Source organism: Mesitornis unicolor, unplaced genomic scaffold (assembly GCF_000695765.1).
Source record: "Mesitornis unicolor isolate BGI_N332 unplaced genomic scaffold, ASM69576v1 scaffold52488, whole genome shotgun sequence".
NCBI lineage: Eukaryota > Metazoa > Chordata > Aves > Mesitornithiformes > Mesitornithidae > Mesitornis > Mesitornis unicolor.
The window spans coordinates 29,501-38,686 of NW_010200892.1; the positions used below are offsets into that span (position 1 = coordinate 29,501).

Sequence of the window (9,186 nt, forward strand, 5' to 3'; positions counted from 1 at the left end):
TCTGCCAACAATTTTTATTTCTACCAAAACACTAGTAACTGAATATTTCATTCTTGTTGCTGTTGTCCTCCACTGAAGCAGATTGGGAGTTATATTTATAACATTTGAATGCTATAACTCAAGTCTGTACCAGCTCCTGTTATTGAGGTTTTTAACACTTTCATGTGAAATGTTAATAGACCTTTCTGTTCTTCCGTGCTACTATACAACTGCACGGTCCACCTAGTCTTTCAAGGACCTCCACCCATACAGACTACTGCCTGGATCTGCTCAGGGTTCAACCAGGAATGTGAAATAAAAGAAGATCTTTGGCTACTTTATGGTTGTAGAAATGGGGAGGTAGATGACGAGCGAGGCAGAAAGCTGCAGAAGAGGTAGGGTAACCCCAGCACTTCTCAGATACTGCCATAGAAGTCCCAGTGTGAAACTGGGACTTGCTGGTTGGGCAAGGTGCTCACACAACATTTCCATCAGTTTTCCTGCAACAGTGAAGATGCATCCTTCAGTTCTGGCCTGTCTGATTTGAGACCCTGCAGTCCCAATTCCAGAAGTGCTGAGTGCTCAGATGGGACAATTATGCCTGAATATAGGAAGCTCTCAATAACGCTAAGTATTCTGCAAAATCAGGCTCATGACAAATCAAAGTGGACCCTCAAAATCAGCGGCCCATTCATTCTTTTGCACCTGAACTTCTTGGTTTGTCAAATGTGAGTAATAATGCTCCTTCATCTGAAAAAATGACTGCACTAATACATCTGTGAAATGCAAATGGGGGAATCATTAATTCTGTTTGGAGGAGAGGTTAGACAGTGCACAGCGAGCAGGGCACAGGGCCACGCATTTCAACAACAGAAGAAAACAAACTACTGAATAGTTGCTTATCGAAGGAGGGCCATCTACATCTACACTGAATGAAGCATGAACAAATAAACATGTGAGCATGTAATTAACTGCTGCACTGTGCAGCCGACGCACAAGGATGTTACCCAACTTCTGAGAGCTTGACTTTGCAGCCCAGCTAAGCAATTTTGGGGTGGGTGTAGAGGTTGAGGAAGCTGCAGTGGAACCAGATGGGAAAGCACAGGGTAGAGGCCTGCCCATGTGCAAAGCCCCTCGGGGAGAGCGCGAGGGTGGGCGTTCGGGGTGCAGCACAAAACCAGGGCAGGCAGCACAGGGGGGATGCAGAGACACAGCCCACGGCACTGCAGCCCACGCGTCCCCCGCTCCTTCTCCCTGCAGGAACAGCACAGCCCTGTGCAAGGCTGTGGGAGGCACAGGGCCCCCCCCTGTGATGACCCCCCTGACTTTACGGCTCTTTTAGGCTCATCGCCAGGGCTGTGCACCCAGGCTCTGCTCCAGCTACCCCACAACCTCCCTCACTTGCTCCTTCCCACCTCCCTGATTTCACGTTTCCCTGGTCAGACCTGGCACACCGTGTAACACCAGGTAGCTACCCCTATCCTGGCTATTTTCGGTGCCTGGGCTTTGTGTGAGAGCGGGGTGGGACTCGGGCAGGGCTGGGGCTCGGCAGAGGGAGCTGCCATTGCTGCTGGCACCGGCACTCTTCTTTGGTTATGCAAAAGCAGCACGTTTAATTTTGCTGGGAAATTTCCGGCAGCAGTGGAGGGTTTTGAGAAAAGGGAGAAGTGTGTGAAGGCAGCGCCTGGCAGTCTTTCCACACATCCTCAGTGCTTAACGCGGGCCAGCATCGAGGAATAAATTGTGCTCCATCGCATTTCACCCCAGGAGGCTCCCTTGAAGAACTCATGTCCTGACCCCACAACTGGGCTGGGGGAGCAGGCCCACGCCTCCTGCCAAATCCCCATGGGGTCCCCTGGGAACGTCACCAGCCGGGAGGTCTCCTGCAACACCACGGTTTCAAAATTGGAGCCTGTGTCAATACTGGACCCCCTTAAAGTGGTTTCTAACTACGGACACCTGAACACAAGCATTTTACAGAGTTTGCTTCCAAGGGCCAACATGTAGCTCTCACTGCACTGCAAAATAAATGACCCTTGCATTTAGTTAAACTTTGTCTGATTTTAGATTAAAACGACCACAATTCCCAAGACTGCCACTCCAAGACATCCATCCAAATGTGAGTTTGCTTCCTTGTCCTTTCACATAACAAAGACACTAAACTGAGGACTTCTTACGACTGAAATGCTGACCTGCTTTTTCTACTGTTTACAGGGAATACCGAAAGGATAAACAATGCTTGTAACAATGGATATTGTTCAAAGATGGAGGGCTTCTTTTGAAAAAAATCTCATTTATTTTTCATCACTTAGGTGGTTTGATTAACTTTGGTGAATTTTACTGCATTTGGCTAACGATGGCAGGCTGTTTTTATGGCCCTTGAGCAATTGCTTTCACTTTCTGGTTCTCAGGCACAATTCTCCCTGGGCTCACAAAGCCCTTTTACAACAACAATAAAACCTGAATTAAAACATAAAAAATATTTTATTTCTTCACCACTTTTTAAAATACATTTTGAAATTTGGACCTAACACAATCTGACAGTTTGGATAGGTGGATTAACACTGAAAATGCCCATCAGCCATGTTCTTTATAGTCCTATATGGATATTTTAGATGTAAAGCTGTCTTAAGCGCTCACAGTCAAAATGAATGTGGCAGCAAGAGTGAGAAAACTTGAAGAGGAAGAGAAGAAAGGGGTTTTTTTGTTAGGTGATGTCAGGGTTTTTTCTTGATTGGAAAGCAAGCTTGAATATACATATATAAATAAAATAATTAGAATTATTACCATATCAGAGTTATAGACTTTGAATTTTATAGCTATTTGTGTAAGTCACTTGCTTAGATCCCTCCTAATCTGCTTGTATACTCAGTTTATATTTGTTAGGGAACATGGGATTACTTGGTTTAAGCATTTGTCCTGAACATTCACTGAGACACTACAGCAAAAATGGAAAGCCCCCGCTACGGAAAACCTGTCTTGAAAGCAACAGATGGGTACATAAACTTGCTAATCTGTTGAGAATATAGTTATATAGGGTAGGCAATAATTAAAAGTAACTAAAATGCTGACACTTGGACCTACAAAGGCAGCTTCTATGCACCATTTAGGAATTGTCCTTGAGCACAAAATGCAACAAAAGGAAAATACAGCTTGACATTTGTAAACTGAATTGATTTTCATGTAAAAGGAGGAGCAATTTTACCCATCTTTGACTGCAGAGTCAGTATTCCAAGATTTAGCAACTGTGCCATCTTATGTCTCCCGGACTATCTTCTGTCATGCAGAGTTACAGTGAGGGTTGTTTATTGTTTCCTTTCTATAATTTTTTCTTTTGTAAATGGAACAATTTTGTGGCTAGGCAAGAGAAAAAAGTCAACAGCCCTCCACAAGTGACAGGACTCTACAGAGCACATTTTCGACCCACCAGAATGCCCACTCTAAATTAACATAACCGCCTGACATTGAGGGGCTTTTGTACTTTTAAACACCAGTTGCAATCGGAAGAACCCCAGAAATATTTAAGGCCCCACTCCTACAATGAATTCCCTGTGGGTGGACCTTTGTGCCCATGCACAATCCCATTGAAGTCGCTGGGAGTCGCCATGGGCAGACAGACCTAAATTTCTAATTGCTGTACAGGAATACAGATTGCAAGGGGTGTCCCGGGATCATGAGTCCTGGCCCCAAGTGCCACGTCAAACAACCCTTTTTGAATAAACTTCCAGGTTACATTTTAAGGTGCAATTGGCCTATTTGCCCCCACTGCTATGAGGCTTTCTGGCCTGGTTTTGGGTTGGGATCGAGGAAGGATCATCTTTTTTTAAATAAAGTGTTGGAAACTCATTTGGTCAAAATAATGTTTTATGTCATTTTCTGTAAAAAGTCGGAAGTGTAATGAACATACACCTGTCTTTTTCAGAGGATACGTGAGAACTCTTACACAGCTCTCACACAGCTGTGCATACATTTATTCACTTCTGAGCTCAGCAAAGGCACAAAAACGTACAGAAGATGCTGCAACTACAGCACATGCCTAAACAACTTCATATGCACATTGTACAAAACACACATCTTGCCTGGCTCTCTGATTTTGTTATTTAAAGATTAATAAACCCTCATGCTTTCTATGCTGCCCAAACAGTATCTGTGATAAAATGTTACACCAACACAAAGAAGGATGTACAAAACCACAGGCAGAATTCATGTTTTCTTCAACAGCACTAAAGGAGGCTGGGGGTTGGCTCTCCTCTCCAAGGAGGACTTTTGGTGCTTGCTGGAAAAATCTGTGCATGGGGGAAAGGGAAGGCTGGAGGAGGCAGAGCCCCTCAGAGCCATCCCTGCAGACAGGCATGCACCAGCATCTCTGCCCGGTGCCTCTCCAGCAAGTGCCCTCCCGTGTCAACCCCGGGAACTGGTCACACTGCCTTGGCGTTTTTTTCTTTGCCCTTCTTTAAGAGTCAAATAACCAAATTTATTTAATTTGGTCTAAATAATGCTTTCTCTTCTCACTCTTTCACGGGCAACAGTGGTGACACGCTGTCCCCAGGAGCTCAGCCTTCAGCTACCCATGGTGCCTGGCCAGCCGGTCCAGGTTGTCCCCACACAGCCCTCACACAGCGCTGCCCCACTCTACCTGTAGCATGGGTGTAAGGAAGAATCTAAATTGGGATTAATGCATGACTGGGAACGGACTTTTCTTCAAGTAACTGTTCTTTTAAAAACAAGTCTGGGTAGTTTGACGTTCGTTCTTCTGTAGTAAACCTCCTGCATAAAGGCTCTGCATTTAAAAGGTGGATTTCTCAGCAGTATGCTCACAAGCTGCGACAAGCTCTGGTGGGCCTCACTGCGCCCTAAGGAATTCCAAATAATATTAGTTTACTCCAAAAAAGGCTTTACAGTATTTATGGGGCTGTCCTGGGAAACCGTGCTTCTATTTAGGCCTCTGCATTTTCTCTGCAATGCAAGTGGAGGTGCTGCGTTCCCCAGAGCCTGCACCTGCCTGAACAATGAAAGCCCCAACATGTCCCCAAGCCACTGGCCCTCACACCATGCGTGAGCACAACCGGCTCCCAGCCACGCCACCGCAGCAGAGGGGGACTTGTGGCTCCTTCCAAGGCCAAAGCAACATCTTCTCCTTTTCAGTCTGTCAGTCACGTTGCAAATACGTTCATGTGACTCAGCTAGATTCACGTCACAGACACCAGCGGTGTGATGGGCAACCACATGTTATCTGTTAAGAGTGTACTTAGTTTGAGAGAGACTTTTTCTTAGATGGAAAGACAAAAGTGACTTAGTTGCTGCTGCCATTCCCTCTGTTTTACGTAAAGCGATGCAGATACAGAGAGGCTCTACACCATATAAGACCATTGGTTTTGCAAATAGTTTTGTGTTACGACAGCCTATGGAAAAAAGATTATTAGGTGGTATACTGTCAAAATAGTAAATCAAAATACACTGAAATGCCATTTCATTCACATACAGCACAGTAATGCTGAATGTTACATGGCTACATCCTGTTTTCCAGATAACTAGGAGGCACACACATAACATCCTGGTGTGAAGAAATCTGGATATGGCAGAGCCCATAAATCACCTGGACACCTTATATGGGGTGAGTGAGCCAAGGACTCTGAAAGCTGCGTATTGCTAAGGCTGCCTCATGAGAAAACCTGGAGGCTGTGTTTCTGCATCGGAAATACAAACCACCATCTGGATGAACTTGGGGCTGAGGATGGAGGTGGTGCTTCAGCTGTGCATTAGTCTGGGGGACACTAAGGTGAAGCTTTCGCCAACCAGAGCCAGGATTGCCAGGAGAGCATGGGAACCAGGGCTATGGGAAGGCAGAGGGATCCCAGGGAAACCATGCAGTGTCTAACAGTCAGGTAAGTGCTGAGATAACTGTACCTGCTGCGAAACATTTCCTCCCTGAGAGTTAATTCAACCTGGCAAAATATGACACGCTGCCACATACTTAGTACATGAATAGTTGAGATATGGTATATTTTCATTGGGATGTTTCTCTGCCAGGAGCATTCCTCTGTTGCAAGGTTTCTGGGCTATGACTCCAACCTTCATTATGCAGGGTAAACACTCCCTGGATAACACCCCTGGCCAGAGCCCGTAAATACTATGGTTTCCAGTGCTGAATTATAAAGAGCAAGTGATAGCTTTTCTCTGCTCCAAGCTGCTGTATTTTACCAGGAATCTGAACAAGAATGGCCCATCTATATCACCCATTCATTACAGTATTTGCTTTTCAGAAATTATCTCAGTAAAAATTCTCAGGTTCAAGCTGAAAGCAGCTCTTTTGATTTATTTGCAATGCAGTAGAAACAGTGCTAGGCTACTAACAAATGTTCATGGTAAATATATTAAGATTAATATCAAGGTTCAAGGCTAACTGTAATGAAACATTACAGCCAACTTCATAAACCACCATTGCAGGTATAGTGTGCAGACTAAAAGTCAAAATAAAACCAAAACCTTCCTAAAAAAAGATAAATTAAAAAATCCAAACTTTATATTGGACTCTAAAACACAATTAAAAGTCAAAAAATACTGAACGATTGGACATTTGGATAGCTGATTACATAGTGATACAGTTAACTGGTATATGCTTGGAAAGCCGGAACCAAAAGGGACAATCCTGGTACTCAGATGCTATCCTAAATGTCAGATATTTAAAATAATACGCATAGTTTCTATGCAAGCCCTTAATTTTGTTTCTGTTAAGAAACAGATTAGGCTTTAACTTAAAGTATGGAATTATTGCCAAAAACACTATGCAATTTGGTACAACTGCTAAACTAGGTCAACAGTGAGACAGGCGCTGTAGCGAACCACGTCTGCTTTCAGACAGGCCAGTCGCTTCTGCCAATGGGGAAAAAGAGGGCAAGAAAGGAAAATACAGTACTACAGTGAAAGGAATATGACACTGAGCAGTGGTGAATGCAGAAACCCCAGGTGTATTCCATCAGGCTTAACCCTGGAAAGCATCCTCAGAGGGTGGGGAGCAAGGGAGAAGAAGATTAGAGGACACGAGGGCAACACTTACAGATTCAGGATCCCTCTGTTGTTCAAGGAAAGCCGAAAACTCTACCAGTCTGAGCTTGGTTGTACCAATCGATCGGCCCTGCCACGCAGGGACCGAGGGAGCTGGAGCTGACGTAGGCTCAAATCCTAAAACAAAGGAACCATTTTCATGAAGAAGTTGATAATTCCTCAGTTTATATTTTCTGAATTAAATATAATCAGGAATTACGCATGTAGCCCTTGGACGTTTATATTAATTTTTAGGAAATAATGAATTCAGAAAGAGTTAAAATTGGAAAAACACAGAACAGTATGTAGAAAAAGAGGTCCCAACCCAGCAAGTTAATAATGGTGCAAATAAAAGGTCTACTTCTTTGTTTCCTTGGGGCTGTAGCTCAGTGTAGAATTTTTGTTTAAATTATATACTACAGAGATTTATAGAGACTTCATATAGACTTATAGCTGTCCCTTCCTCAGACACTGGCAGCAAGACTCACAGGAGATATTACTGCCTTGGGAGTCAAGAGAACTGGCCTCTATTTCTGGCTCCTAACGTTCCACATGTTACAAGTAAATCACCTCTCTTTTTGCCTATTTCTTCTGCCACTCTCAAATCTCTTCTCCTATTTAGAGCATAAGGTTTCCAAGGCAAGGACTGTCTCTTACTATGTATTTGCACATTGGGTCTATGACTTCTTTTGGAGCTTTTAGGCAGCATTATATTAGAGATAATAATAAATAATTACTGTGGAGAGCTGAATCATACCCTAAAAAGAAAAAGGTGGTTTTAAATTGATAATAAAGAGGGAATGACATGATCTAGAGAGAGAAGGGATGTTAACCACCATCTCTAATTCACCTCGACAGAAAGAATAAATGCTTTCTCTTGCTCCTCATCATGGAAAATTAGATGAGAAGGAAACAAAATGGTAAAGGAAGAAGGCAGCAGCTCAAAAGCAAAACTGATCTTGGGAGAGACACAGGCACAAGGAAGGCAGAGGATTGGCACCAAAGGTTAGAAACCAGAGGTAATCCTGAACTAGGCTGAGAACCAGTGAGAGGTCACAGGTAGTGTCTGTCCACATCCCATAATGGCAGTACGGTACCTGACTCCAGCCCTCAAATTTAGGCAATGAAGGTGTGAGGCTTCTATGAAATAGGGAATTACAAACATGACTGGTTAGACATGAACAGGAATTCTAATGAAGCAAAAACTCATGCGTGAGTTTTGACTGCTTTAGAAATACTAATAATCCTATTCTGAGAGAAAACATGGAAGAATAAAAGACGATTCAAAATGTCTGTCCTAGAAAACGACATTATAAATTAGGAATATTGAGAAAAAGGAAATAATAAGGGACGCAGAAAGAAAGCCTTAGTTTTAAGCATTAAATAGCAGCAAGTTAGAAAACCATAAAAAATGGTAAGAGTCAGAAAACTGCAGTTCAAACAGTCAGAAGTATGGTGTCATTTGGCAAGGGAGATGTAAAGTTATAATCACCTGCAAAGAAATAATAATCCTTCCTGAAATTAGCCATGAAAACAACTTGGGAAAAGGAACAGGGAAGTAGCCATAGGAAGGGCTTGATCAATTTGAGTGGTGAAAGTCAGAATAAACATTAGGTACTTATCAAAGTGCTACCAGGCAGAGCAGGACCTTCAGGAGGGGAAGAGTTACTAGCAACCCGATACACAGAGGTGTTTTATACTTTATAAGGCCAAACACACATGGTTTTGGAAGTGTTTTTAGCCTCAGCTTAAAACAAAGGCTTATTCTCATTACAGATTGAAGTGAGATTTAGCATGCATCCTATTACTCATTTTTTACAAAGCATTGTTCTACAATATGCAATGCTGACTGGAGATCACGTATCACAACTCCTTGCATATGTATTAGTGCTTCCTACCTAAAATGTAAAAACAAACAAAAAACCCCCACTCCGAAACCCTATGATTTTCCCTCATATATAGTCAGATAGTAGGGCACTGGGACTGGTGTTTGGTATGGCTACAGGGAACGTTACATATGGAGTAGTGGCTCTGTCCATCTCAGGAATTAATATATCATATTAAATACACAACATGAGTCTTTTTAAAGGAGAGTATAAATGGAAGAATTACCTGAAATGGGAGCTGTGACTGATGGCTGTATAGGATAGGCCTGCCGAAAGA

General features: G+C 43.1%; 1 protein-coding gene across 5 annotated transcripts in view; it reads right to left on the reverse strand.

Moving 5' to 3' along the window:
• TEAD1 (TEA domain family member 1 (SV40 transcriptional enhancer factor)) overlaps nt 1-9,186 on the reverse strand; it is a 98,882-nt gene that overhangs the window by 19,974 nt on the left and 69,722 nt on the right. For all 5 annotated transcript variants that reach the window (XM_010189868.1, XM_010189871.1, XM_010189869.1 and 2 more), the window contains 2 exons: nt 9,136-9,186; nt 7,037-7,161 (listed from right to left, as the gene is read on the reverse strand). In XM_010189868.1, the coding sequence (XP_010188170.1) occupies nt 7,037-7,161; nt 9,136-9,186 (176 nt within the window). The remainder of the gene's footprint in view (nt 1-7,036; nt 7,162-9,135) is intronic.